At 54.0% G+C, this 26954-nt stretch overlaps 11 protein-coding genes across 11 annotated transcripts; 7 read left to right on the plus strand and 4 right to left on the minus strand.

Moving 5' to 3' along the window:
- Positions 1-168: 168 nt before the first annotated feature.
- Positions 169-3141, minus strand: DL89DRAFT_267111 (uncharacterized protein). The gene has a single exon (XM_040887368.1). The coding sequence runs from the start codon at positions 3098-3100 to the stop codon at positions 200-202; it is 2901 nt and encodes a 966-aa protein (XP_040743516.1). The 5' UTR covers positions 3101-3141; the 3' UTR covers positions 169-199.
- A 238-nt stretch (positions 3142-3379) lies between these two features.
- DL89DRAFT_234659 (P-loop containing nucleoside triphosphate hydrolase protein) lies at positions 3380-7348 on the minus strand. The gene is made up of 2 exons (XM_040884948.1): positions 5452-7348; positions 3380-5370 (listed from the first exon to the last, which is right to left on the minus strand). Exons 1-2 carry the CDS (start codon positions 7301-7303, stop codon positions 3416-3418), a joined length of 3807 nt encoding a protein of 1268 aa, XP_040743517.1. The 5' UTR covers positions 7304-7348; the 3' UTR covers positions 3380-3415.
- Positions 7349-9778: 2430 nt separating this feature from the next.
- Positions 9779-11062, plus strand: DL89DRAFT_257185 (uncharacterized protein; the record flags this gene model as incomplete). Its single annotated transcript, XM_040885506.1, has 1 exon — positions 9779-11062. The coding sequence occupies one exon, from the start codon at positions 9779-9781 to the stop codon at positions 11060-11062; it is 1284 nt and encodes a 427-aa protein (XP_040743518.1).
- A 1681-nt stretch (positions 11063-12743) lies between these two features.
- DL89DRAFT_218875 (FAD/NAD(P)-binding domain-containing protein) lies at positions 12744-13643 on the plus strand (the record flags this gene model as incomplete). The annotated part of the gene is made up of 1 exon (XM_040884359.1): positions 12744-13643. A coding segment is annotated over one exon (900 nt), but the record flags the coding sequence as incomplete, so codon positions are not given.
- A 398-nt stretch (positions 13644-14041) lies between these two features.
- DL89DRAFT_245834 (Rpr2-domain-containing protein) lies at positions 14042-14619 on the minus strand. The gene has a single exon (XM_040885096.1). The coding sequence runs from the start codon at positions 14548-14550 to the stop codon at positions 14149-14151; it is 402 nt and encodes a 133-aa protein (XP_040743520.1). The 5' UTR covers positions 14551-14619; the 3' UTR covers positions 14042-14148.
- Positions 14620-15055: 436 nt separating this feature from the next.
- On the plus strand, positions 15056-16308 carry DL89DRAFT_267112 (uncharacterized protein). Its single transcript, XM_040887369.1, has one exon. It carries the CDS (start codon positions 15183-15185, stop codon positions 16224-16226), a length of 1044 nt encoding a protein of 347 aa, XP_040743521.1. The 5' UTR covers positions 15056-15182; the 3' UTR covers positions 16227-16308.
- A 474-nt stretch (positions 16309-16782) lies between these two features.
- DL89DRAFT_148633 (uncharacterized protein) lies at positions 16783-17430 on the plus strand. The gene has a single exon (XM_040883507.1). It carries the CDS (start codon positions 16827-16829, stop codon positions 17202-17204), a length of 378 nt encoding a protein of 125 aa, XP_040743522.1. The 5' UTR covers positions 16783-16826; the 3' UTR covers positions 17205-17430.
- Positions 17431-17589: 159 nt separating this feature from the next.
- DL89DRAFT_267113 (uncharacterized protein) lies at positions 17590-18236 on the plus strand. The gene has a single exon (XM_040887370.1). It carries the CDS (start codon positions 17656-17658, stop codon positions 18106-18108), a length of 453 nt encoding a protein of 150 aa, XP_040743523.1. The 5' UTR covers positions 17590-17655; the 3' UTR covers positions 18109-18236.
- Positions 18237-19871: 1635 nt separating this feature from the next.
- On the plus strand, positions 19872-20338 carry DL89DRAFT_267114 (uncharacterized protein). The gene has a single exon (XM_040887371.1). It carries the CDS (start codon positions 19909-19911, stop codon positions 20236-20238), a length of 330 nt encoding a protein of 109 aa, XP_040743524.1. The 5' UTR covers positions 19872-19908; the 3' UTR covers positions 20239-20338.
- A 4335-nt stretch (positions 20339-24673) lies between these two features.
- On the plus strand, positions 24674-26152 carry DL89DRAFT_267120 (uncharacterized protein). Its single transcript, XM_040887372.1, has one exon. The coding sequence runs from the start codon at positions 24860-24862 to the stop codon at positions 25919-25921; it is 1062 nt and encodes a 353-aa protein (XP_040743525.1). The 5' UTR covers positions 24674-24859; the 3' UTR covers positions 25922-26152.
- On the minus strand, positions 26121-26857 carry DL89DRAFT_267121 (vacuolar-sorting protein SNF8). Its single transcript, XM_040887373.1, has one exon. The coding sequence runs from the start codon at positions 26836-26838 to the stop codon at positions 26149-26151; it is 690 nt and encodes a 229-aa protein (XP_040743526.1). The 5' UTR covers positions 26839-26857; the 3' UTR covers positions 26121-26148.
- Between the last annotated feature and the right edge of the window lie 97 nt (positions 26858-26954).

Genomic DNA, 26954 nt, shown 5'->3' on the forward strand with positions numbered 1-26954 from the left:
TATTTCAAGTGGGCTCGATTATGGCATCACAAAAGCACGATGCAGTGTACGGGCTCACGTGAGATCAGCCACAAGGGAACGAAGCTCGCCCTCAGAACACGCAGATAAAAGGCCACATGCGACAGACATACAGATTGTTTCCTCAGCTTTGTTCTTTAACTCAATATACAAATATGCTAATGGCTTGTCTGATCAGGCCCTAGAGTTTGAGGTTGTGGCGGGCATGCTGGTGGGCAAACCATTGCATTGGGTGTGGTGCAGGGTGGTTGAATGTGGCAAGCAGCGGGGAGTTGACGGGAGTAGCGTCGGGGTCGCCGCCAGACTCCATCACTAGTGCCATACGGTCGACAACATCTGGCAGCAAGTCAGCTTCAGAGCCAACGACATCGCGCGCCAGGCGCAGAATGCCCGACTGGCCCGCAGCCAAATGCCACACGCCGACGCTGAGGCGGCACAGCGCAGTAGCACCAAACCCAGGCTCAGCCCTCAGTGCCTGGCGCACAATCTCGAGGCTCTGCAGGCGGGCGGTGCGGATGTCCGGCAGGAACTCGGGCAGCGGCCGATTGCTGGCAAGGGCAGCCGCGACAATGTAGTTGAAGCAGGCGAAGGCGCCCAGGATATCTTGGCGGACACCCAGTGAGCCGCGTACCGCACAGGTCACGGCCTCCCGGCCGATGCGCTCGTGGGCTGAGAGCGCGTACATCTGCCACTCGAGCTGCGTCTCGAGCAGATCGATGAGCTGGCGGCAGGCGGCGATGCCACGGGCAGGGGCCAAGTTGGGCTCGGACTGGGCAGTCACGTGAAGTGCCCTGCTGCGCGCAATCAGCACGCGCGATCTCTGCAGGAAATGCACCAGGCGAGAGTGGGCACACCGGTAGGCAGCCGGGTGGTCGGCGCCAGCAGCATGCATAAATGTGGTGGTCTGGGCGATGCGGCTGCTGAGGTGCAGCAGCTCGGCCAGGCGCTCCAGCAGCACCACGCGTGCGCGGCACGGCATCAAAACGGCTGAGACAAGCATGGCAAAGGCAATGCCGATGGTATTGACGACGATGCGATGCCACCCGAGCCGCTCACCGCTGATGCCCGGCTGGCCGTCGTTTTTCTCATAGTAGGCGGCACAAAAGACTGCCGCGTAGGCGATTAGCATCACCGGAGCTATGGGCGCCAGGCCAGACCGGCCAGCGTAGAACTGGGCACCAATGCAGGCACAGCAGAGCACCATGGTAGACAGCACAGCCAAGGGTGGGCTGGCGCCCTTGAGGCTGATTTCCCAGGCGGCGATGGCCCAGGCGCCAGCCAGACATGTGGCGAGCAGGCGCTTGAGGCAGGCGCTGGTGGTAGCACCTATGGAGATGTTGAAGACAAAGGCAATGCAGATGACGGCCCAGTGGCAGTTGTTCCGCACGTACCAGGCGTGGCTGAATGAGAGGAACGCCCAAATGGCGCATACCATTGCAGCGACAGTGAACTTTAGCGCATACTGCACCTTGCGCTTGTGCAGCCAGGCATCCACATTGCCCAGGCACTGCATGGTCCGGGCCCACACTCCACCCGGCTGCTGGCTGTGTCCCGTCACGGGCTCTGCATGGTCGATGCTGGCGGATTTCTCGAACGCCGTTTGCAGGTGATCGATATCCTGGATGTGGCTGGCCAGGTTCTCTGTGCCACGCACCAGCCATTCCCAGCTGAGTCTCGGCACCCACACGCGGCCGATGCCCTGGCGCCTGCTCTGAATTCCACCGATAGTGCGCAGCAGACAGCTGGTGCGCTGGGAATTTTCGCGCAACACGCCAGCAAGCGACAGAAGGATCGTGTGGTGCATGTACCACAGGTCGTCCTGCAGGATCTGGTGCTCGGGAATCTGCGCGATGGTGGCAGTGACCAGGCGCTCGAAATGCGCGGCCCGATCGTCCAGGTGACGGGCCACTTCCAGCAAGTCCAGCAAGTCCAAGCCCGCGGGTCTTGACGCCCCAACCCACCGGCAAATAATGCGGCAAATCTCCTGCGCAGCCGACCGCCCGTGTATATCCGCCATTGCCCTGGCCATTTTCGCAACTGTCGCCTGGTGTTCTCCCAGGAGCTCGCGGATAGCCTGCACAATGCGTTCGGACGGGTCCCGGTTCTGGGAGCCAAAATCAAATGAGCCAGCTCCGGTCTTGCACAGCTCGCGGACCACAGTCTGGTCAATCTCGAACGGCAGGCAGAGCGCTCCAAATGACGCAGCAGCCTTATTGGCTTCAATGAAGATTGCCTGGTAGTCGGCCTGCGAAAACACGCCAATCAGCACCTCATACCGGACACTGCCCGTAGCCTCGGCCAGCCGCGTCGCTGCCGCACGCACCGCCCGCCGACGCTCCCTGGCACGCTCCACCGCCTGTCCGGTAAGCGCAAACGCCAGCCCATCAATATGACGCCCGGCCAATCCACAGCACTCGGCCATCTCTCCAGCCAGATCCTCTAGGCACTGCGCCAGCTGGCAGCTGGACGTGCTCGGCAAGACCAAGAGATTAACCACAAGCGAAATCCCCACGCCCAGAAGCTGCGCGTATATTATCGACGGCATGGTTGGGAAATGTAGTGTATCTTGCGCCGGGAAAATGGTCAGTGCCGAGAGCGGCGCGATCACATTGAGCTTGACCGGTACGCTGAGGCGCGGGACATATGCATTTACCAGGGCGATCAGGAAGCAAAACACTGCCAGCAATACTGCACGGGTGCCGTAGACTCGCGTCTCCAGGCTGCCTGCCGGGATGCTGGCCACGCCAAACACCAGCAGCTGCGCCAATGCCATGTATGCCCAGACGCTGGCGCTGACCAGCAGCTGCTGCGCCTGCAGTTCTATGTGCGCCCCAATGGTCGTGCCGCCGTGCGTCCACCCGGCTACCACCAGTACATTGAAGCCGTACGGCCCCAGCGCCTGCCGCACGGGCGCGATTGTGATCAGCAATGTGGCGATCAGGCACGACACCAGTGCCTTGATCACGTTGTGTGTGCGCTCGGTACCCAGCCATTCCTTGGCCAGCGCAATGTAAACAGCCAGCCGGTCCTTGGCGACCACAGCAAGTCTGTGCAATAGCTTTTTCTGCCGCTGAAATGGCATTATTAGCATTAGTGTACTGAGGGGAAAATAACAGGGTCGGCAAGATATGAAGCAAATAGAACATGGTGTGTTGGCGGTCGCGCTTATTTCTTCCCTATTTAAACTGCTCAGGCGACGAGTAAAAAAATAGTCACAAATTCATATCCCTCTCTCCGCTGCGAGGTGCACAGTGCACAAACTGGACTCCCAACAATCTCTCCTCTCCTTTCTTGCTATCTCAAAACCGCAACTGCTGTCCACTTAAAAGACTTTTATTTGCGGATGTCCGCATGGTTCTAAACATATGCCGCAACCATGGGGGATGAGACACTATCCCTATTCCTGACGCAGTGCTGCTGCTTCTCGATTTTCACCTCCTGTGGGCTGCCGGCAAGCCTCAGCCAGGTACTCGAACTCGTTGCTGCGCTGACACAGCGCCCTGAACGCACCTCCTTCCTTCTGCAGCAGGTCGTATGGGGTGCCGAACTCGGCAATCCTTCCCTGGTCGAGCACCAAGACGCGATCATAGTCTATGATTGTGCGCAAACGGTGTGCCACGCACAGCAGCGTCGACTGGGAAAACTCGGATCCACGGATCGTGCGCTGGATCCGCTTGTCCGTGTCAAAATCCACCGACGCCGTCGCCTCATCCATGACAATCACCTTTGAGCGTCTTATCAGCGCGCGCGCCAGCGCAACCAGCTGCCGCTGGCCCTGCGACAGGTTCATCCCGTGCTCCTTGATTTCTGCGTCAAGGCTGGTAAACACTCCAGCCATGTGTTCCATAGACGACTCACCAAGGCTGACCGACGAGTTACTAGGGCTGCCGTCGTGGACGAGGTGCGCGCGCTTCAGGGCGTCCCAGATGAGCGCATCCGGGTACTCGCTGAACGGGTCGAGGTTGAACCGGATCGAGCCATTGAATAGCACCGGGTCCTGTGGAATGATCGTGACACTGCGGCGCAAATCCTCCAAGCCAACATGGGCGATATCAATACCGTCCAGCACAATCCTGCCATGTGTGGCTTCAATCAGCCGCAGCAGCGCCAGCGACAGCGACGACTTTCCGGCACCGGTGCGCCCGACCACGCCGATTTTCTCGCCGCTGTTGACCGCAAACGAAATGCCGTGCAGGACCGGCACACCCGGCACATACTCAATAGCCAGGTCCTCGACGCGCAGATCGCCACTGCGTGGCCACTCCGGACTGGCGCTGCCAATGCCCCCCTGCGTTTCGGCCTCCTGCTCCACACCCATGTACTGGTTGATGCGTTCGACCGCATTCATGTTGAGCTCGTTGATTGCGTAGCTACGGATCACCCAGATCATGCGGTCCGAGAATGTCAGCGCATACGACAACACAAACCCAGCCAGCGCCGCATCCACGCTCTGCATATTGGCCAGGGCCAAGACAATGCATGTGAACGACACCAGGGCGCCTGCCCAGTCGACACGCAGCGACAGCCAGCGGTTGGTCGCCCACACAAGGTAGAATGGCCGGCAATGAGCCGATATCCGCGTCAATGCCTCGCGGATATAGTATTTCTGGGCACCGAATGCCCGGATCGATGCAGTGCCCTGGATCATCTCGCCGAACAGCGACATCAGCGGCGACATGCTGGTCGACTCGAGCCGCTTGAGCTCGCGCGACGCCGCCAGGTAGTAGTATGCGATTGACATGTACACAAACGAGATGCCCACAGCAACAAGAATGAACGCAGGCGTGACTGCAATGATGATGGCAAAGACGGCCAGCACGCCAGCCGTGTCCATCAACCACCAGGCGATATTATCCATGGCGTTCTCGTCAATCAGGGTCATGTCACGTGCGAATCGATTCACTATGCGTCCCAGGGGTGTGGTATCGAAGAACCGCGGCACCGCGTGGACGATGCTGCGCACAAGCTTTGCATGGATCGTCTGAGATGCCCGCAGAGAGCCCGCCGACGAAATGTACATGTACGCGTACTTTAGCAATGCCGCGCTGGTGCCAATACCGCAGTACATGGCCAGCCAGAACACCGACGAGTGCGCATTGCCAGTGTCAGCCGGGTTTGTGGTCGAGGTGATCCAGAGGCGAATCCAGTATACCTGAAAGACCTGCATTGTCTGTGCAGCAGCAAGGAACCCAAGCATGGCAGCCCAGAACCACACCGACCCGCACGCCCTGAAATACGATACCCACACGCCCAGCTTGACCGACCCCGATTCGCGCTCCTCCTCCTCGATCAGCGCTCCCTCCTCAGCACCCGCACGGCCACCATTCTGCTCAGCCAGCAGGTGCCGCCGCTCTGTATACTCGTCCTCTGGCATCTGGTCGCCGACAGCCTCGAGCTGGCGGGCTACTGAATCCCCAGCCCGGTCAATCAAACTGGTGGAACTGGCCGGCGTGCTGATGTGCGGCGACTCCAGGCCATCGATTTCCAGGCCTGCGAGTCTGCCGGAATCCAGCAGCTCCTGCGGATGTCCCTGCACGACCACGCGGCCTTCCTGCATCACCACCATATATTGGGCGCGCGGTACACATAGTGCTACATGGTGGGTGACCAGCACGCACGTGCGGCCTTGCATCAGCGGCGTGGTGCTCAGCAGACACTCCATCAATATGTGCTTGGCTGTGTGCGCATCGACGGCTGCCAGGCAGTCGTCTATTAGCAGGATCCGGCGGGCCGAGTAGATGGCACGTGCCAATGCCACGCGCTGCTTCTGCCCGCCAGACAATGTCACGCCACGTTCGCCAATCTCAGTCTGGTCGCCGGCTGCCAGGATCCGCAGATCGGGTTTCAGTGCGCAGACCCGCAACACCTCCTCGTAGCGCTGCTGGCTGTACGGCTCGCCAAAGAGGATGTTTTCGCGTATAGTAGCGTTGCGCAGCCAGGCTTCTTGCGCCACATACGCGATATCGCGGATCGCCAGGCACTGCTCCGACAACTCGAGGATATCGCCATACATATCCGCAGTATTACCATTGATGTGCCGCGGATTAACCGTCGGCAGCTGGATCGCACCACGCACTAATGTCATTTCGCCGATTAGGGCTGACAGCAGCGATGTCTTGCCGCTGCCAGTCGGCCCAGCAATGACCGTCAGACCACCAGGTGGGAACATGACAGAGATATTGTGCAGCGAGTGGGTGATTAGACCAGCTGCCGTAGGGGCATCCAGAGAGCCGTATGCGGGCGATGAGGCGAGCAGCGGCGAAGTTTCGGTTTCACAGCGATCTTTGGTTTTAGCAGCAACATCCCAGACCAAATCAGCGTTAATAAACCCGAGCTCGCCATCCGCTTGTGGCTTTTGTATACGATCCTGCAGGCTCTGCACCTGCGGCTGCCCCAGATACGCATCGACGCGGCGCAGCGACACGTACCCAGTGACGGTACCGCTCATGATGGTCGGGAAGTGCTCGAAGACAATCTCGGTGATCTGGAACACGGTAATGGAGGTGAATGCCAGCTCGGCTGTCAGCGAGTTGCCGAACCACACCACATATGTGGCGAAAATCGACAAAAGGACGAGCATCGGCGCCAGCATGCCGACCGGGAAAATCGCTGCCCATACCAGCAGCACCCGCCACAGCACATTTAGCTGTGCTGTGCGCTTCTCCTTAATGCGCGCCAGGAACGCCTGCTCCCAACCAAACAGCTTCACTGCCTTGATGCCCTGGACCACCTCCGAGACTGCCGCCACGCGTCGGTCGCTCAGACTCGCCAGGTCGTCCTCGATCTTTCCCAGATGTCCAAACAGGCGCTTTGATAACTGCGAGTATGCTAGAATCACCGCCACGCCGACAAGAGCCGAGACGCCCAGCAGCTGGTACATGTACCAGATGCCTATGCAGAGCAGCAGCGGCATCGAGAGCAGGGCATCCAGGTAAGCGGCCATTTCGGTGATTGCCTGGAAATCGGCCGTCAGCAGATTCATGATCTTCCCGTCGCTGGCCTCATTCGAATCGTCCTGCTCACTACCATCTTCTGCCAAGGCGCCCCCGTTGGCACGTCTCTCAAGCGTCTTGGCCGACAATACAGCTACCAGTAGGGATTTCACGCGGATGCCGATGCACCGGCCAGTCCACATGACACGCGCCGACACAATCGACTCGGCCACGGCAAACACAAGAATGCCTATCGCATCCAGATATGCAATTCGCATATGCACTGGCTGCTTATCCGCTCTTTCGATGGTGCGCAGGATCCGCTGCAAAAAGAACGGCACCGCGAACCGCATGAGACACCCGACTACCGACAGAACCGCCTGCTGCGCCAGCTCGCGCCAGAATGTCCAAAGCAAAGCCACAGTCAGCGTGCATCCGGCACTGCGGTGGGCCTGGAACTTGCCCCAAGATTCGATCGGGTCTTCGATATCCTGCGTATTGTACAGATCGAGCTCAGTGAGCTGCATTGCAGCACCCTTGCGCAGAATCTCAGCAGGCCAGGCAAACAATAGTGAGCCGAGCCACGACACGCTGTGCTCGGGCGAGTCAACAAGCTGCGCTATCCGCACGCTGCGCGCAGATGTCAGTGGAGTATCGCCCGAGTCACCTCTCCTGCCGGCTACGCCTTCCGAATCGCACGCATCTGGCCGAACATACAGTGCGCGGCGCTGCACGCACAGCAAGAAAACTAGCAGCAATGTGCTGATGGCCACTGAGACCACCAGCGCTTGGATCGCCAATGCGGCTTCCTTGCCCCACACAGGGACGTCCGCATGGGCCTCCGTGAATAGTGCAAAATACACCTCTGCTAATCCAACAATGCACTGCATAAAGACAAGCACAGCGACCTGATGCGGAAACAAGCCGGTAACGGAGAGCCGGTCGCTATTCAGGTACTTGGCCAGACACGATGCTGCGCATAAAAGAACCAGCAGCGATGCAAACAGCTGGCTGAGCGCCAGCATACTGCTATCGGCATACTGCCATACGGCAAGGCTGCTGAGCTGTGCAACCCCTGCCACCACCACTGCAGCGCCTTGGGCTGCGCGCCGATCATATACGATGGCTTTGCCACTGGGTCGGCGCAGGGCGGCGGTTGGTTCTGACGCTGCTCTGTACATGCGCTGCCAGGCACACGTAAACCCCTGTAAGCATACTGTGGCGAGCACGATGGCAGGCAGTATGAAGCCGCGTCTAAGACAGTCGTTGGAGAGGGACCAGTGCGCTGTCTGTCCGCAGGTTTCTTGTAGATCGCCGAGCACGTAGATCTCTGATATATGCATTAGCTGGGCGAGCGATGCGCCTGCTACGCATAACAGCCCGGCAGGTTGAATCGTTCGCAACCACACTTGCATGCTAGCAATATCTGTAGAAGAAAATATTTTGTATGAAATGCGTGGAGAATGGAGAAAAAATTATTGAAGTTGGCTGGGGGAGAGTGCTGCTGGGCTAAACCCTTCTTGAGATTTAGACACTAGTTTTTTTTTCCCAACAAACATGAAATCGTGCCCCCGACCCCACCCCCATGCTGATCATCTCCTGTGACTGTGCAGCCCTCGGCACGGTCGGAGCGTTGAATTCTCGCGCAGTTGAATAATCAGCTCGATTGCAAAACAAGTGTCAGCCACCTCAGCCATTGGCTGTGTGACAAGCCCCCCAGTACTGATCCATGATCTGGCCACTAGGGTCCTCGTAACTCGTCTTCTTTCTTGCTCTCCCGACATCTGGCCGATGTGGCTATAGAAGGCTACATCCGACGGTGCCAGGTTTGAAGCAGCAGGGAGCTTGAACTAGTATCAGAATCGCTGCCAGTGGGCAATTCTGGAAGCAAAAGCAGAATGATACACCAACGCGACAAAGCCTAGGTACAATGTGCTGTATCTGAATATAGATATTTTTCTGACCCAGCTGCGTATACAGTATCATGGGTGAATGCTTGCCTTTGACCCAACTGCGCGCTGGGTTTAACTGCTAGGCCCAACCACCAAGTGGTTGGCGAACTACTTGCTAATGTGAAGATCACAATGAGGACCTCCCCTTACCGCCCCACTGATGCTTCGAGCCGGCTCAGTTCAAGCTGCCAAAGAAATCAGCAACATAAAGCAACTTCTATGCGTTCATTCGCGCCAACTATTGCACGCTTTTTAGCGCCTGGCAACTACACAGCATCCCATGCCAGCAACTCTCCCTATTAGCTGTCTAGTAAGCCGTTGCGGCCATGTCTTCTGGGATCAAGTCTTCTAGAAGATATCGAGATTTCTTTGTGCTTTGTGTCATTTCAGACATTCTTATTTTTAGAATCCTCATAATTGATAATGCCTAGATAAACCAGATTTGCACACTTTGTCCATTTATGGTAATCTCCTTCACCTCGGCCTTTACGATGCTTTCTAAGAGCCTATGTATGAGCTGCTGTCAGGCAGCCGATGCGCGTATTGAGGATATCCTTGGTGCGCATACCAAGAAGTGATCGGCATATTTTCTACATCTATTATTATCTATTTCTTTTGCAGCCTCTACTACGACGCATTTGTCTAGCTAAAATTAGCAATCTCCTCAGTGCGAAAAATCCAGAGTCCAGAATTCGTTCGACTAAAAGATATCCTAAGCGTCCATTCAACGCATATAAAGCCAGCCCACCATGGCTATTTCATCTTGGTTCCACATCATCATCACAATCACAACCATCACTTTCAAGCACTTTCAAGTCAAATACCCCATTCCAAACAGCACTTTGCACTTCATTTCATCTTTGAAAATCAACAACAATGCGCTTTACTCTCGCTACTGCCTTCGCCATCCTCGCTGCTTCTGCCGCCGCCAACCAGGCTGGTCCTGTTGACAACGACCTGACTCTCCCTAACGACCAAACCGGCGGACTTGTTGAGCCGCTTGTTGAGGCCGCTGACGACTTTAATGATGCCAACCAGCGCGGCCGCAAGGGCGGTCGTCGCCGTCCTCATCTCAGTGATCGCACCAAGGATTTCCTGAGTGATGCTGCTGTTGAGGTTGTTGGCACCGGCGTAGAAGCGGGTCTTGACTATGCTGTCAACAACCAGCGCAGCCGCAAGGGTGGTCGTCGCCGCATCAGCGACCGCACCAAGGACTTCCTGGGTGACCTAGGAGTTGGGCTAACTGGCACTGGTGTGGAGACTGGTCTTAACGCCGCTATCTACAACAACCAGCGCAGCCGCAAGGGTGGTCGCCGCCGCCCTCATCTCAGTGACCGCACCAAGGACTTCCTAGGCGATGTTGCTGTTGAGGTTATTGGCACCGGCGTAGAGGCAGGTCTTAACGCCGCTATCTACAACAAGCGCAGCGTTGAGAATGATAATGAAGACTTTGGGGAGGACTTTGAGGAGGACGACAACCAGCGCGGCCGCAAGGGCGGTCGTCGCCGTCCTCATCTCAGTGATCGCACCAAGGACTTCCTGAGTGATGCTGCTGTTGAGGTTGTTGGCACTGGCGTAGAGGCGGGTCTTGACTACGCTGTCAACAACCAGCGCAGCCGCAAGGGTGGTCGTCGCCGCCCTCATCTCAGTGACCGCACCAAGGACTTCCTGGGTGACCTAGGAGTTGAGCTAATCGGTACTGGTGTGGAGACTGGTCTTAACGCCGCTATCTACAACAAGCGCAGCGTTGAGTATGACAACGAAGACTTTGAGGAGGACTTTGAGGAGGGGGACAACCAGCGCAGCCGCAAGGGCGGTCGTCGCCGCCCTCATCTCAGTGATCGCACCAAGGACTTCCTGAGTGATGCTGCTGTTGAGGTTGTTGGCACCGGCGTAGAGGCGGGTCTCGACTACGCTGTCAACAACCAACGCAGCCGCAAGGGCGGCCGCCGCCGTCCTCACCTCAGTGACCGCACCAAGGACTTCCTGGGTGACTTGGGTGTTGAACTGATTGGTACTGGTGTTGGCGCTGGTCTTGATGCTGCGATCTACAACAACCAGCGCGGAATCAGCTACACTAGCCTGAAGCGCCCCTTTCCTGTTAGCTGGGGCTTGGGCAGCATAGATGGCTCCCGCCTTGCGGTCCAGGAGTATTACTAAACCCCTCGTTTGTAAACTTGTGATGGTTTGTATATTCTATCTCATCGTTCAATAAAAAAGCATATTCGTATATAAAATACTCATGAACCTTATTTAGATATCATACTACGTGGATTTCAATCTCACATTGTAAAGAACCAATAACAAAGACCACCCGACAGCAATACAGACACATTATTTTAGAATTGTTAAACATTCATGATGTATCACGAAATCCACTCGCGCTATATATCGAAGATATGCTGTCACATTCGGAATATTTGTTTATAGACTACAAAAGACCGGCAAAGTGCGGATTTTTGTTGGCGAAGCGTATGCTTCCATCACAGAACGGCAAGTGTGGTTGGATTTGGAATTTAGGCGTGAATGTGATTTGCAAACCTTGGCTGACCCGGTCTTCACCTACAGCCATTTACAGATCAGCAAGCAATTATAGAGCGCACCTGTCGTAGTTTTGCTTTTGCCAAACTGCTTCTCCTACTCATGCAGCTGTATCCTCACTATGTATTGCTGTCCACAATGGAAGTCATTGCTATTTGAAATGCCAATAGTTACTAAATATGTTCACAGATAAGCTTGGAGTCAAACGTGCGGAGGTGGTAGGGATACCTAAGCTATACACCTGAGACCATAAAAGCGACTGATATAGACTGCTTACGCTGTTAGTGTTTTCAGAGAAGTGATATTTGTATTAATGGATGACAGCCGCAGCAATGCAGGCTCAGATCCACCCCATTGCTCCAATCACTTGTTCAGAGGTGCAATTCAACGGCGGTAAAAATAGTGCATTGCCAGAGTGGGGTACAAGATAGTTCGTGAGAGCCGAGATTGCGGGCAGTTGCAGGATGGGTGATCGTACAAATGCTACAAAGAACGCCTATGCAAAGGAAAGTCGGTTTCGATGGAGATCCATACGGCGCTCACAGCAAGGCTTTTCCTATTGCTTTACTACGCAGTGCCAGGATGATGGCAACGTCTGCACGAATAGAAACTACAGAGGTAAATTTACTAGGATCTACTCGGCCACAAACGCCGCCTAGCAACGCTTTCAGACACCGTCCTGACAAGAAAAGTGGAGGACAATTATTGCCAGCGCCATTGCCTCTATTGGGAGTGCGATGCCTCCGAGACTAGACGCAAAACTGAATCACCAGCTCAACCCCTTCAGTCAGCATTTCAAACCAACGCATATTACATACAGTTCACTCAGCTTATCTTTTTGGGACGATGATCGTCTTCGTTTATCTCGTGTCGCATCTTGTCATTCATTATGATTACTTTGGACCTTTGCATGCCAGGATTGCCTACTGAATGCTCTGCCAAAAGCAGAAGGACCCGGCATTTTTCCTATTTTACAGTATACCTGCTTTTTCCAGGCGACACTGCGCCTTCGGGCCATTATGCAGCTTGCTGGAGATGCGTCGTCTGATCCTCTTCCCACATCAGTCTTATAAATATATCCATGGCTCCTTATCAGAACCGACTACCTCTCTTCGCATTCTGTTCTCCCTCCTGCCGCTTTCCCTCTTACATTATCTGCTACATACCCTCTTCCGACCACTGTAATCCTAGCTGGATATATAGAAATAGGCTTCCTCTACCTATACCTCCTACGCACATATTTGCCACCTCTCCTCACGCGCTTCCCTCCTAGCGACATTAGTAGTAGCTTCAGATACACATGTCCGCGCGCGAGATTAACGTTGTTGTGGTTGGCGGATCATGGGCCGGCGTCAAGGCTATCCGTACACTGCTTAACCTAGTACAGAGCGACTATCCGAACCTGCGGGTTACCCTGGTAGAGCGGCGCGCACACTACTTCCACATCACAGGAGCCATCCGTGGTATGGTTGATCCATCTTATGCACAGCGCATGTGCATTCCATACGACCGCATGTTCTCAACCGCTGGCATCCCCAATGCCAGCCACACGTTTATCCAAGGCACGCTCGCACAGGCCCACGGCCGGTTCATCGACCTGGAAAGCGGACAGCGGATCTTCTTTGACTACCTGATTTTGTCAACGGGTTCGCAGTACCATTCGCTGCCTGTGGTACAGTCGACACACTACCATGAGGCGCAGGAGCTGTTTGCATCAATGAGAGCATCGATCCAGCGCGCAAAGCGAATCCTGGTGGTTGGCGGCGGTGCTGTTGGTGTTGGGCTGTGTGGAGAGATTGCCGACCACTATCCAGACAAGACATTGACAATCGGCCATAACCGCAAGCATTTGCTGAACGGGGATCTTGCTGACAGCTTTGCGTCGTCTGCCGAGAAAAAGCTCACGCGCATGGGCGTGCGTCTGATGTTGGGCGAGACCGTGATGCCTTCGCCTAACTCGCCAAGAAACTTCGTGACGCCTGATGCCCTGCAGGTATTTACTACAAAGAGTGGCAAGACCATTGAGTGCGATCTGGCTATCTGGACTACTGGCGGGCGGCCTGAAACGTGCTATATGTCGACACTAGCGCCTTCAAACTGGGAGCGCCCGCTGGTAGACGCCGTACGCAACCGGATTCACGTACGCCCCACGCTACAGCTGGACGATGACCTGTACCCGCACATCTTTGCCATCGGCGACTGCAACACGCTGCCGGACTCTGAGAAATATGTGGCCAAGGCATGTGCGCAGGCGAAACTCGCTGTCATTAACATTCGCCTCATGATGGACAACGGATTCGACAGCCGCGTCAGGCTTTCTGTGCAGGCTGGCCACGAAGCACTGACGCATGCGCACTTATTGCCTTACTTTTACACGCGGAACAATATCGTCGTACCGCTCGGGAAAAAGCGTGGTGTCACTGAAGCCTGGGGGCTGCGCTTTGGTGATCTTGCCACCCGATCTAAAAAAGGTCGCGACTATATGATAGGCAAGGCTGTCAAGCTCCTGAACTACTAGTTCCCGGTGTGCTGTAGTTTGTGCCCAGCATATCCTAAAGTATCGCATTCCCCCTTTACCACTCATCTAGCTTGTTGCGTCTGCCTTGTGCAAGGGTGCTTCCATTCTCATAAAGTGTCACCTACTAACTAATGTTCCTTTGGCTGTCAATCGCCAATGTGCACCTTGAGTGGAGCCAAGCATCTTGCTAATGTATTGTCTTGTGCTCTGGTCTGTCGACAAACAGCACATAGTCTGGATTGCTCGGCAGTGACTTGTGCGTACCGCAGTATGTGCATGTGGTGGTCACCCGCGGTCTCCTGGCACCACGGCTGGCCCGCTTCGTGCATGAGATTCCCGGAAGCAGCGGAGTGCTGCACACCTTGCAGATCCCGCGTTTCAAATGCGGGCTCAGACGCGACACGCTCTTCCGGGCAATCGAGCGCATTTCCTTGCTGTAGAACCGGGCCAGAGGCAGAAGCGAGGTCTCCGGGTTGGAATTTTGGCTGAGCTGTGCGTAGAACTGGGCCGACTGGTAGAGAAAGTTCATCCGCTCGTACGTCTCGCGCTGTGGCAGCACACCACTTTTCGGCTCCTTGGCTTTTCCCATGTGCGTCGGTGGTTGGGGAGTTTAAAATAACCAGCACAATGAAACAGGAAATAGTAGTAAAACGTTGCGAACCGTGGCTGCAGCATTTTATTTCCAACTGTGGTATTTTTTCCAAATATACACATTCCCTTCTTGCATATTATGCGATGATGTCAGAAGCCATTTTCCTTCGGCAGCCTTGGCTTTGCACAGGACTGTTTCCGCGGATAGCGGATAGCATTATGCTTCCATTGCCAGTAGCAGCAGCACACAAGCTGTCTTGACTGCCATTTCGGAAAGGACAATCGGCATTCATTTGGTTTCGGCGCAGGACACAATGAAACCTGACGGCCTTTATTGCTTATAATGTGCCCTACTGCCCGAAAACTGCAATTCAGGCCAGCCCACCGATTGTGTGGCGGGTACTGCACCGGTACTATAGATAGACCAGGCTGTAGCGGGCTGCACCTTGTGGCAGATATAAAAGCACCACATGGATTATTGCCAAGACGCGTATCCAGCTTCAATCAACTCCTTGCTCATTCGCTGACGGCTTGCCTGTATCTCTGCCCTTGCTTAACACCACGACTGGATCGTGCACCAGCTCCAACTTTGCCGCCCTTGCCTGACGAACGATTACAAGACACTACAAGATGTACCGGCCGGTTGCCTCGCTTGCCGCATCTATTCTGTGCTTCACAGGATTTGTGGCCGCACATGCATCAATGATCAGCCCATGCGTTCGGTACACGCCATTCTGCGATCACTGCCCGCCGGTTCCTGCCGGACAGTCACTCGACTACAACATTAACGCACCGATCGGCTCTCCAGACAGCTCGCAACCGCTATGCAAGAACACAACCCCCTATGACACGCCAGTTGCGACGTGGACTGCTGGCCAGCCCGTCACGGTCCATTTCCGCCCTCACGCCGCGGTCCACTCTGGAGGTCACTGCGAGTTCTCTGTCTCGTACGATAACGGCAAGACCTTTGCTGTTATCCACCAGGAGCTGCGTTACTGCTTTGTCGGCTCAAAACCCACAGGCCAGGTCAACGATGCAAGCGTCCTTAGCTATACGTTCACCCTGCCCAGCAATCTGCCAAGCTCTGATCGTGTGGTGTTCTCATGGAGCTGGGTCAACGCATCGGGCAACCGCGAACTGTATCACAACTGTGCCGACATCGCGATCAAGGGAGGCTCATCAAACGCATACACTGCAAAGCAAATGACCATCGCCAACTACCCCGGGTTCCCGACCATTCCAGAGTTCAATGGCAACTACGAGACTGGGCTGGAGCTTTACAACAATGCGCCGAATGTTACGGTTGGACCGGGCATTAGTGGGGCGTATGCTGTTTCGGCTTCTGCTGCTGCTGCCAACCCGAACCCGCCGGCCGGGTATCATGGAGTGCCTGTTGTGGCCAGCCCCCCTGCTGGGGCACCTAGTGCAAGACCTGCCCCTGCTGCTGTCCCTGTTGCTGCACCCGCCCCAATCGCACCTGCTGCCATGCCTACTACCCCCCCTGTCCCATCTGTGCCAAGTGTGCTACACCCCGTAGCCCTTGTTGATGGTGGACATCAGACTGCAAGTTCTGTGGCACCGGTTGCCACTCCGCTCTATAGCACAGCGCCGGTCGCAGTGCCTCTATACACCTCAGTTCCTCCAACTCCTATTAAGCGCTGTCAGCTGGTCTAGACGAAAATATAAATTTTACTCCATGGGCAAATGCTCTTATGTGAAGGCCAGCTCAGCTGCAGTGTGCAACGAGCATTCGCTGCTGATTGCCTCTGCATGCCCATTTTTAGAAGTCTCAAATGCCCACCTGACCCGTCGTTTCATACAAGCAGACTCTGCCTACTTGATACCAGAGGAAATGCAGTGCTTGGCTACGGACTCAGGGACAGGGCATGGCTATCGAGTTGATTTCACGTTCGTTGAGGACTGGCCTGCAGACAAAATCGAGATATGCTGTTGCTTGCGCTGGAATTCTCTGCAGAGAATAGTGTGCAGATGGCCAGAGTAGGGGCAAGGAATGCCAGTTTGGGATACGCGCCTGGCACATGCACCTGCGTATTGTTGAGTGGAAAGATGACACTGCGTTGGGATATTGCCCGTGCGGAATTTGTGTGGCATGGCGCCTACGCCATCGGGATGGACTAGAAGGGGCTCCCCCTTTATGTGCTATATGCCGTATAGCGCTGAATCCGTTTCGGCTTGGTCTTGAGCTTGAATGGATCCACCACTTTGCTTATTGGGCTACAACCGGTTTTCTACTGGCAATCCTCTTGGAAATCGATGTCTTGTGTACCCTTGCCATTTCAGCTTGTGAATATGCATACTTCCGCAGTGGTGCAAGCCCAGTGGACGACACGCGCACAAAGCGGTCTCTGGCCTGCCAGGTTCTTTCTGAGACAGCTGGCCAGCAATGTATTTTGGCAGCCAAGAATCCTTTCGCATTGTACGATTGCTTGGATAGTGCGGATCCCGCGTCCTTTTTCTGACTTTGGTATGCCGGGGCTGTCAGTATTCATTCACCAATTACCATCACCTAGCCAAGGATGGCCATGTCACATCCCTGAGCAGCAACCAAAAATGGCACAGCATTTGGATGCTGAGCATTTCCCACCAACCTCGCACCGGCAGTTTCAAATCGCACTATGCGAATGGGTGTGAATATGTGTGCGAACGAAAACCTGCATAGTACAGGCTTTTTCATAGAAATGCACCAGTCCGTGCCAGCAGTGTATGGCCACTGCTTCCTCCGCTTGTCTTTCGTTCTAAATTATCCACAAAAATATCTCGTTTTATGTGGTTGGCCAAGCAATCCCATGTGAACGGAGTGGACCAGCTTCGCAAACCGGATTGCCTCTCGATCGAGTCATCTCCAGGCAGCGATGAGCAGAACAATCGACAACAGAATCGCCGGTGGAGCCGTGGAATACACATTTGTTTGCATGATCCTTGCCTTTCCAGATGCACCGTCATTCCATACGGGAGGCATATAAATACCGATATTGCCGGCCCACCACCAACGGCCTAGTCAATTTCAGAACCTGTATACTTTTCTACCCACATCTTTCTCCTAATTCCCTCTAGTACCCACCCCTCGAACAACAAATCCACAATGCAGTTCAAGAGCCTTATCGCTGTTACCGCTCTCGTTGCTTCGGCCTTCGGTGCCATCGACTGGACCTCACCCGCTACTCTCGCCTGTGCCAAGCAGCACTGGGCTGAGATCAAGGCAAAGGCTGACCCCCTGCTTCCTTCGGCTGGTCTGCTTCTGACTCCCGAGCAGCGTGCTAAGCTGTCGTCGCTTCTTTCGGGCCAGTCAACCATGCCCTCCAACCCCACCGACGCGTGGCTCCTGGAGCTGCCCAACGCCATCCCGCCCAGCGTTCTGAACCTTGTCAGCGGTACCATCATCACCAACTGCCTGGCTACCTATGTGCCCCCTGCCTCTACCACCTCGGCACCTGCTCCTACCACCAAGGCTCCTGGTACCACCACCACGGCGCCTGCTCCCACTACCAACGCGCCCACCCCTACCTCGACGGCTCCTCCCAAGTGCGGCCACTAGATAGCCATGCCGCTAACCTCTAGCCACATGCCTTCATGTGTGATAAAGCTCTGTTCAAGAAGGTCTACTAGATAGGAGTGTCTGGCTAATGCCTAAGCTGCCCCACACATTGTGCAATTCGAATAATAGTCCTGTTCAAAACAAGTGCTTATCGACCGTTACCCAGCTCAGATCATGCATGTCGATTTATTTAATGGCTGTGTGTACATTGCCAGACATGATATTACTCAATGCGAAAGCGAGTGTAGTTCGCTATGCTATCTCCCATGAACTGCGAAATGCATATTTCCTCTCATCTCCTAACCCCAATCCGCATTTCCCAGGGTATTCCGTTTGCGTATACCTGCAAAGAAAAGCGTGTGCGGGAATTCCTGCCTTCTTCGGACTCTGAATACTCCACCTCCTGCTTGCCGATGTAGGGAATCCTTTTGGCTGCAGATAATCCTACAAACTCGCACACCCTTTACCATTGCTATGTATTTCTCATGTCGGTGCATTTCGTGTGACAATCCAAAGGGACACGCTGTATCAAGCAGCGGACAGTGGCCAATAAAGCAACTGCTTTGTACTGCTTGCAAAAGTGGCTATATCCTCAACAACATCAAGCCGGCCACGGTTCGCAGCTTGCTGTCTGAAGCCTACCTCTTGGACTGGGTCGTCCTTGCAAGCCTTGGGTCAATGTCCTAAATAATATCAGCGACCTGCTATTATTCACTTTTACTACAACCTGCATTGACGCTCGTACAAGAGTGGAAATTAATGGCACACTGTTCCTGGGCTGAGTACCTCTGCTATTTGCTTCCTTTTCTCTGACAGTACATTCGAATTCGGCACAAGCTTGGTGCCGGATGAAGTTACACTATATGGTTTTAATTTCAAAAGCTCAGAGCATCTGTTTCCCCTAAAATAACGCGTTATATTGGTGACCCGGAGCATGGAGCTAACTCCAGCAGCTCAGGCATGCTGTGCTGATGACTTGAGCCGTGGGCAGGTACTTACTATAGGCTAATTTACATGCCTGGAGTACTGAAAGCGGTAGGCGCAGCGACCACGCAAGCAGTTTTCTATATGGATTTTTCGGTGCATAAAGGCAAATTGGTCTCTGCGGGAAATTCTACTCGTCTGGTCTTTGTCCAACGACCATATCTCGTGAAGCTGCATATAAGGGACAGACCGGAATGACACGAGGACAGTCCTGGCCAAGTGTGGAGCAGCTGGACAACGCAACCTATATACCTGAATGCAAGTTGCAATGAATCCAGTTCGCGCGCAGCGGCATTCGGGGAATGCCTGTCTGTTGTGGTGGTCTCCATCCGTAGGGCCAAGTCACCAATGTGCTGGTGAGAAGTATTGGACTTTGTATAACTTATTTGCAATCCGCTCTGTGCCAAAAAGTCGATGCGAGTGAGCGTGAATAGACATGAAGCTTGTCCAATTCAAGTTTTATCCAATCTTTTTGCATGCACTGGTGGATCTATATTGGAGTTTCCCAAGACAGGTTGCCCTCATCCTTTGTATATGGTAAATCTGTCCTAAGCATCAGCCAACTGTGCAATTCTCTTTAGGATAGCAGATATTTGCACAATTCTTTGTGCACTGTGCCATCTTGCAGCTGTGTTGCAAATTTGTAAGCGGTGCGTCCCCGAGCCATAGGGTGAATGGACCATGGCTGCTATTGCCTTGCTCTGGACTTGGTGGGCTAGCAGGTATATAAGACCAGTCCTCCACTCCCCAATTCCAAATTGTCATAAACACACACCCAAGCTACTCTTCGCTGTCTACCCAAGAATAACCTCCACCATGCAGTTCACTAAGATCTTTGTTTCCATCGCTGCCCTTGCCTCGGCTGCCCTCGCTGATATCGACTGGACCTCACCCGCTACCCTCGCCTGTGCCAAGCAGCACTGGGCTGAAATCAAGGCAAAGGCTGACCCGCTCATCCCTTCGGCTCCTCTGCTCCTGACCCCCGAGCAGCTGGCCTCCCTGTCATCCCTGCTGTCGGGCCAGTCGACTCTGCCCTCCAACCCCACCGACGCGTGGCTTCATCAGCTGCCTGGCGCTATTCCGCCCTCGCTCCTGGACGTTATTGCTGGTGACATCATCAATGCCTGCCTGGCCACCTCCACTTAATTTTAGCCTGGCACATTTGCACAGAGCACCGGTTGCCCAGGGCCGATTCTACCATAATTCCGCTCTACTATTAAGCCCACTCTTTGTAGGTTTGTTTGAGCAAATTTTCAAATTGGATATCATAACCTTTTTGCTAGCTAGTATTGAAGCCTGTGCCAGCGAGTGAATTTTCTTGGTACTCACATCTTCCAACTGCCTTAAGCATCTTATGACACATCTCTCACAACAGATCGCTTGTCGGCCATCGAATTTGCTCGCATCGGGGGACAGGGCTTCCTTGACTGGCATCAACGCAGCAAAGGAGGGTACCTAAATTGCTCAAACCCAAACACATTACTAGAAAGGTAGCATATTATTATTGCGGTTGCCATGTGCTGCGATAGAACTTCTATATTTATCTCGTGGCAACCTGCTTCCGCTTTGCAGACAAAGACGCAGACATACGACGGTATTGATCGGCGACAGCAATCACTAACGTATGCCCGACCCCGTTATACCGGCCAGATACTCGGTCGTATTCTGTGAAGATGCACTGAGCTGGCTGCTCTCGTATTTCACATATCCCAATCCAGCAGTTATAAAAAGCTACAAAAGCCGTTACTTGCTGTATCCGAACATACTTGCACACTGATATACACCACAAACAAGAATTTCTCAATAACAACTAGATATTTCTTATCTAGTTAAGGACGCTCTCTCCATCACGCTGTTCACCAAGACCCTCCTTCTCCTTACCACTCTCGTCTCACCTGTCTTTGCTTGTATTGTCTGGACTTCACCTGCTACAATGCAGTGTGTCAATAAGAACTGACCCACAATCAAAGCTAACACCGACACCCTGCTCCCTCTGGCCCCTCTACCTGAATGCTAATCAGCTGGCTACACTGTCTTCCCTTCTTGGTGGCAAGTCAATGCTGCCCGCAAACCTGAGTGATGCATGGCTTATGAAGATGTCTGGCGCATTCCCACCATTGATTCTGAATATTGCTGCTGGCAACACTATTTCAAGATGCCTTGCATGAACCTCGACCGATATTACGGCAAAGTTGCTTATATTCGCCGTCCTTATATCCACCAAACGAATTTACTTTTCACTCTATATCGTCTATTTGCTTTGTACGGACTCTTCCAGGTCGAGCCGATATATTCTGTCAAAGGCTCCCACGTGCTAGTGGCTTTATTGAACTACCAGCCGAATTGGAAACGATAGTGTTGACATTCGGGGTCCGGAGTCCCCCTGCGCCACCATAGACAAGACTGAAACGCATACGTACAAAGGCCCAGATAGACGACCAGCCTTCCTTCTTCCCCTCAGTCAATTTTTGAAAAGTCATTATTTTCCATATATTCTGTAACCACTCATTCCCCAGGTTAACAGATAGATTAATGACAGCGATAGGGTGCATGGGAATGGTGTCAGCTGAAATATTAGAATCTCAAGATCCGATTACTGTGAACTACATAGTCTTTCATCCTGTTGTCTTTTTTTCTTTTTGGCTCTGCCACCTGAGCAACGGTATAAAACCTTTGTGCTCGCCTCCTCTTTCCTTCTTCTCTTCCGCTTTCTTTACATCAATATAATACTTGACTTTGTTGCTTTCTATTGATACTTTGCTTATGCTGCTAGCATATTCTTGGACCGATACATTATTGTTCGAATATTTGTTCTGACTATAAACTAAAATTACACGCATATTCGCATATAAGGTTTTTTCGCTACTCATTTCTTGTTCGTTTTTTCTCATGCCCTACGCCACCCACCGTGTGCTCTAGACCTACAACATGAAATATGCCGCTAAATAGACTTTTCTTGCTAGTGCTCCGTAGATACATATCGTAGGAAGCAGTGAGTATAACTGACCCTCTCATAGGATGCATAATGGCAGACATAGTGTGATGGACCTGCCACATTGCAAGTAGGTGGCTATTAGTGTATCTTTTCAGCTCGGCGCCATATATATTGAGAAACCTATTAGCAAAAAGCGGCAATTTGGTTGACCTCCCTTTCCACATGTCAACCCTAATGCTGGTATTTCTCGCGAATACAACCAAACCCATGAGAGTGCACTTGACCAGCCCCCAAGTATTTCCTGAATCCCATTGGATGAATAGCATGTAAAACGTGCCAATAGTGATATACGCTAATCTGCTTAATCTGGTGGCGACAAACACATTGTATCTCTTCAATCCAAATGGCGAAAGTAGAAGCACGAGCACCGATGCGGGCATGAGACAGGCGAAACAAAATACCCTTGGTCCCAAATACATGAGGAAGCGAAGCACGAGGCATTCCAATGACCCTATTTGCGCCATAATTGCCATCGATACATGGAACCTAAGAAGGTAACAAAAGTAGATAAAGTGACTTTGAGGAGGAGGAAACAAGGCGTATATGCACAACACCGCTCCTGAAGTAACTATATTAACGGTGTGAGCTCATACTTCACACATACAGGCGCCAGAAAACCTGCCCCAGTTGCCGGGCAATAGAATCGGCAACGTCGAAAGCCTAGCCGCCAATAAATGCAAGCATTGAGTGCACAAAAAACAAATGTAAATTGGCCGAAAGGGAAGGAGGGCAGTGCACTGAGTTGACCAAAAGGAGACAACACCATGCTCATGCACAAGCGTGTAGCGCATGTGTGGTGCATAAGCATGAGCTGATCCAGCAGCCGGTAATCAATCAGGAGTTCGCCCAATGCTGAACCCAGCCGGTATATATTACTAGGAACTGACGACAATAACGTATGCTCAAATGGCCATGTGTCCAGCCCGCAATTCTGCTCGCTTACTGAACTGCAGCCATAAAAGAAACATCAACAGTGTTGATATTGCCCGAGCACAGGCATAGCGATAGCGCTTCGGCTAGCGGAGGTGGCCTATTGTGGAAGATGGGTTTGCCTGAGCTGCAGAAAAAGCAGGATGTGCGCTTTTCGGGTCTGTTTGCGTTAAAAGAGGGTCGGGCTACCATGCGATTCCCAAATACGTAGAGTCGGAATGAGCTCGTATGCTGCCATGAAACTACAAACAAGAGAACAGCAACACGGAGGCCAGTGCGGGTACTTTTGCGGGGCCCGAGGCAGATCAGAATTCGGCAATGCCCCTTTTCTCTTCAGAACATAGCAAAGGCGTTCGCATGGCAGGGTGGGCTGAATGCCAGATAATGAAACCGCCATGTGGACCAGCGTGCAAAGAGCAGGGGCCGTGCCTTCTCACATATCGTATCCCCAACATATCCTGTGCATAACTCCGATAACAAGCGCGATGTCGTTTGTGAGGAGCAGTATCTGAGTTGTTTACATTGGCAGAAAAGGGAATCAACCGACTGGGCTCGTTAAAGGAGTCGTGAAGCAGTGTTTTTGAGGGGCTTGTTTGGGATTGGCTCCTAATCCACCCCGTGGACGCACAAAAGACGTCGCGAGGTTGCCAAAAAGTAGAAAATCCACAGCAATAGGTGAGACGAGATTGGTGGCCAGAAGGACCCATTTGTTTGGATATTGGCGGGACCGCGTGGGCGGCAGACCGATGCAGAAGTCGCTCATTTGCGTGATAAACAAGCAGCAAACCAGGCCAGGCAAGGGTCTCCACGAAAGCCGAGTCAGTCGACATGTCAGTGGCCACATAGCCCGCAAGAAGCTGACCATGGCCCAGATGCACTGCAACAGGAGCTAGCAAGCACAGCATACACCCGGCAAGAATGCGGCCACCGCCACTGCGCAGTGCGTCGGGCAGCGTCTTGATTTTCTTGAAGCAGGGGGTTAGCCGGCAAGCGTGCGAGAAGCGATCGAGGGGCTAGGGTGTGTCTTTGTGCCAGGACGAAATGAGAGGAGGATCTGCAATAAGGCCGGGGAGCGGAGCAAACACATCGTCCCTAGCGTCCTATTTTTGGACCACTTTCCCTCTCACTGGTTGACATCTCTTGCGCCCGCTGCCAAGGTTGCAGCGGTGCATTTGAGCGATTTTTGTGTGGGCCAGCTGCGGGTGGGTCGCCGCAGACCGCTGCGCAGGCTGACAAAGGCACAGCAGCAATTGGCAGCGGCGCCAGTCTGGCTTGCTGGGAAATGCAAGTCCGTCTTCTGGTAGATGACATCGCCTTCCAAATGGCGGCAACAGGGATTTGCATGCATCGTTTTCCACACTCCCAGCCATCCTCCAAGGACGCTTTCTATTCCTGACGCCGAAAAAGCGCAACACAGGAATGCGATGTTTGAGCGCTTTTTGGAGTGTGTTGGGGCCCATTGGCCACGAGGTTTTCCCTTTCGATGTCAGTTCGAGATCCTAAACGGCAGGCCGCTGCAGCTGCTAAATAGCTCATGCCTCACTGGCAGAGAGATGGCGGCCAGTATGTGCCCTGGCCGGGGGATGTGCAAAAGGCAGAGATGGAGGCAGGCGAGCAGCTTAAATAGAGCACGAACCGGTCCTTCTGGCGGAATGGATTTTTTCTTTAACAACCTCGTTCATTCTTTTTACCACCCCCTTTTCGCATCCCGTATACCCTCAGCTTGTGTCTACGTTTACGCCGGTCGTATTCAGTTCACTACGTTTCATCCTCCTGAAAAACAGCTAGCTATACAAAACAACCACCTTTCTTACGCATCTGTCCCCCACATCACATTACATAATGTTCTTCAAGATCTCTACTATCGCTGCTCTTGTTGCCACGGCCACCGCTCACATGGCCCTGGTTAAGCCGTGCACCCGGTGGACCCCGCACGGCGAGAACTGCCCTGCTCCCCCGGCGGGCCAGTCGGTCGACTACAACCTGAACGCTCCCCTGGGCGCCAGCCAGCCGCTGTGCAAGTACACGACCCCGTACGACACCCCGGTTGAGACATGGACTGCCGGTCAGTCGGTCACTGTCAAGTTTGACCCGACTGGCGCGGCTGCCCACGGTGGCGGTCACTGCGAGTTCTCTCTGTCGTACGACGGCGGCAAGACATTCGTTGTTGTCCACCAGGAGCTCAAGTACTGCTTCTTCAACGGCCCCTCGTCGAGCAACACTCCTCAGGTGACGAGCTACACGTTCAACCTGCCCACCGATCTGCCGAGCTCCGACAAGGCTGTGTTCCAGTGGACCTGGGTCAACGCCATCGGCAACCGCGAGTTCTACAGCAACTGTGCTGATGTCGCCATCAAGGGCTCGTCCAAGTCGTTCACTGGCAAGGAGCTCACCATTGCCAACCACAACGGCTACCCGACCATCCCCGAGTTCAACGGCAACTACGACACCGGTCTTGAGCACTACAAGAACGCCAAGCAGATCACCGTTACTGGTAACGGCTCTACTGGCCCCGCTCCGGTTCCGTCGTCGTCGGCTGCCCCGTCGTACACCTCGGCTGCTCCGTCGTACACCTCGGTCGCTCCCCCGGTCGGCCACACCCCGTCGGCCCCGGCCCCTGTCCCGACCTCCAGCGCCCCGGCTGTGACGTCCTCGGTTAGACCTGCCCCGACTGCCACCCCTGTCCCGCCCACCACTGCTGCCCCTGGTCCTGGCCCTACCACTGCTGCTCCCATCCCCACCCAGCCTGCCGGCGGTGCCTGCACGCACGGTGCTATGCGGTGCGCGGCTGATGGCTCTGGCTTCCAGACCTGCGTCTGGGGTGTCTGGGACACCGTCACTAGCTGCCCCGGTGAGACCAAGTGCAAGGCCAACGGCGACAGCATCGTCTGTGACTGGGTCTAAGGCATGAATGCGTGATGCGTCTTTGTCTGCACATGCCCTAACGTCCTCTCCTTTGCTACGGACCTCGTGGAACATTTGGACATCTTTTCCGGGTTAGCAGAGAATTTAGCGCTGTAGAGCATCGCATACTTTCTCTTCCTTCCCGAGCCCTGTCCTCCATCTTAATGCTATGTACGTCTAGTGGTTGAACCACTGCGAAAAAAATAAAAGGAATTGTTGTTCACATATTACATGCTCTTTATACTAAACGCAGGAACCCAGTATTCGGTCTCCTTGGTGCCCTCATCGACCCACACAATGCCTGTCCGAAGCATATCGTCCACGCATGTCTGTATCCTGTCTGTGTCCCACCCCAACCCGCTCTGCACATCCTGCAGTGTGAAGTGGCCACGCACGGCCAGACCAAGCACAGTGGTCTGATCCAAGTTCAGCTCCCGTCCAACGCTCTTCACCATCTTCCTGTCACCAAAGCTCACAATCCGGTACCCGCCATGCAGCGGCGCTAGCTGCTTGATTGCACGCTTGATGTCTTCTTCGATGACCGGCTCGCTGCCACGTATCCTCCGCTTCTCGAGTCGCCGTCGCAGCTCCTCGACCTCAATCAGGCCACCATTGAGGGCCCGTGTGGCCACACACACGTCAATAATCTGGATGCCAAGCTCGCAGTAAAAGTCGCCAACACCCAGGAGCTCGGCCAGGTAGCCCTTGCGCGAGGCCAGAGGGTCGATTCCTATTACCTGGCACATACGCTGGACTTGCACGCGGAACACGGGGTTCGACCTGATGTCCTTCTGGTGGTCGCGCACGAATTCCTCGAGGTTGTTGCGCATTACCGTGATTTGCTCCTGAAGCTTTGAAATCTCCCGCTGGGCGAGCTCTGTGCCTTTGCTGGAGAGTGCTGCGCGCTCGGCTTCCATTCGCCGGAGCCCGCCGACTCCTACTCCGCGCCGCATTGTGTATGATGGTGGAAGTAGAGAAATGCTGAGGTGGTGGTAGTACAGACCAACCCGGAAAAAAAGCAGCAGCCTCAGCT

Source organism: Linderina pennispora, assembly GCF_002104995.1.
Source record: "Linderina pennispora strain ATCC 12442 chromosome Unknown DL89scaffold_6, whole genome shotgun sequence".
Classification (NCBI taxonomy): domain Eukaryota; kingdom Fungi; phylum Kickxellomycota; class Kickxellomycetes; order Kickxellales; family Kickxellaceae; genus Linderina; species Linderina pennispora.

Coding starts and splice junctions, on each gene's coding strand:
- DL89DRAFT_267121 (XM_040887373.1), bottom strand. CDS start 26,838: ATGGAAGCCGAGCGCGCAGCACTCTCCAGCAAAGGCACAGAGCTCGCC.
- DL89DRAFT_267112 (XM_040887369.1), top strand. CDS start 15,183: ATGTACCGGCCGGTTGCCTCGCTTGCCGCATCTATTCTGTGCTTCACA.
- DL89DRAFT_267111 (XM_040887368.1), bottom strand. CDS start 3,100: ATGCCATTTCAGCGGCAGAAAAAGCTATTGCACAGACTTGCTGTGGTC.
- DL89DRAFT_267113 (XM_040887370.1), top strand. CDS start 17,656: ATGCAGTTCAAGAGCCTTATCGCTGTTACCGCTCTCGTTGCTTCGGCC.
- DL89DRAFT_267120 (XM_040887372.1), top strand. CDS start 24,860: ATGTTCTTCAAGATCTCTACTATCGCTGCTCTTGTTGCCACGGCCACC.
- DL89DRAFT_245834 (XM_040885096.1), bottom strand. CDS start 14,550: ATGGGAAAAGCCAAGGAGCCGAAAAGTGGTGTGCTGCCACAGCGCGAG.
- DL89DRAFT_148633 (XM_040883507.1), top strand. CDS start 16,827: ATGTCTTGTGTACCCTTGCCATTTCAGCTTGTGAATATGCATACTTCC.
- DL89DRAFT_267114 (XM_040887371.1), top strand. CDS start 19,909: ATGCAGTTCACTAAGATCTTTGTTTCCATCGCTGCCCTTGCCTCGGCT.
- DL89DRAFT_234659 (XM_040884948.1), bottom strand. CDS start 7,303: ATGCGGTTCGCGGTGCCGTTCTTTTTGCAGCGGATCCTGCGCACCATC. Junction 5,371..5,451: donor CACGCCGGCCAGTTCCACCA/GTTTGATTGACC, acceptor ACGAGTATACAG/AGCGGCGGCACCTGCTGGCT.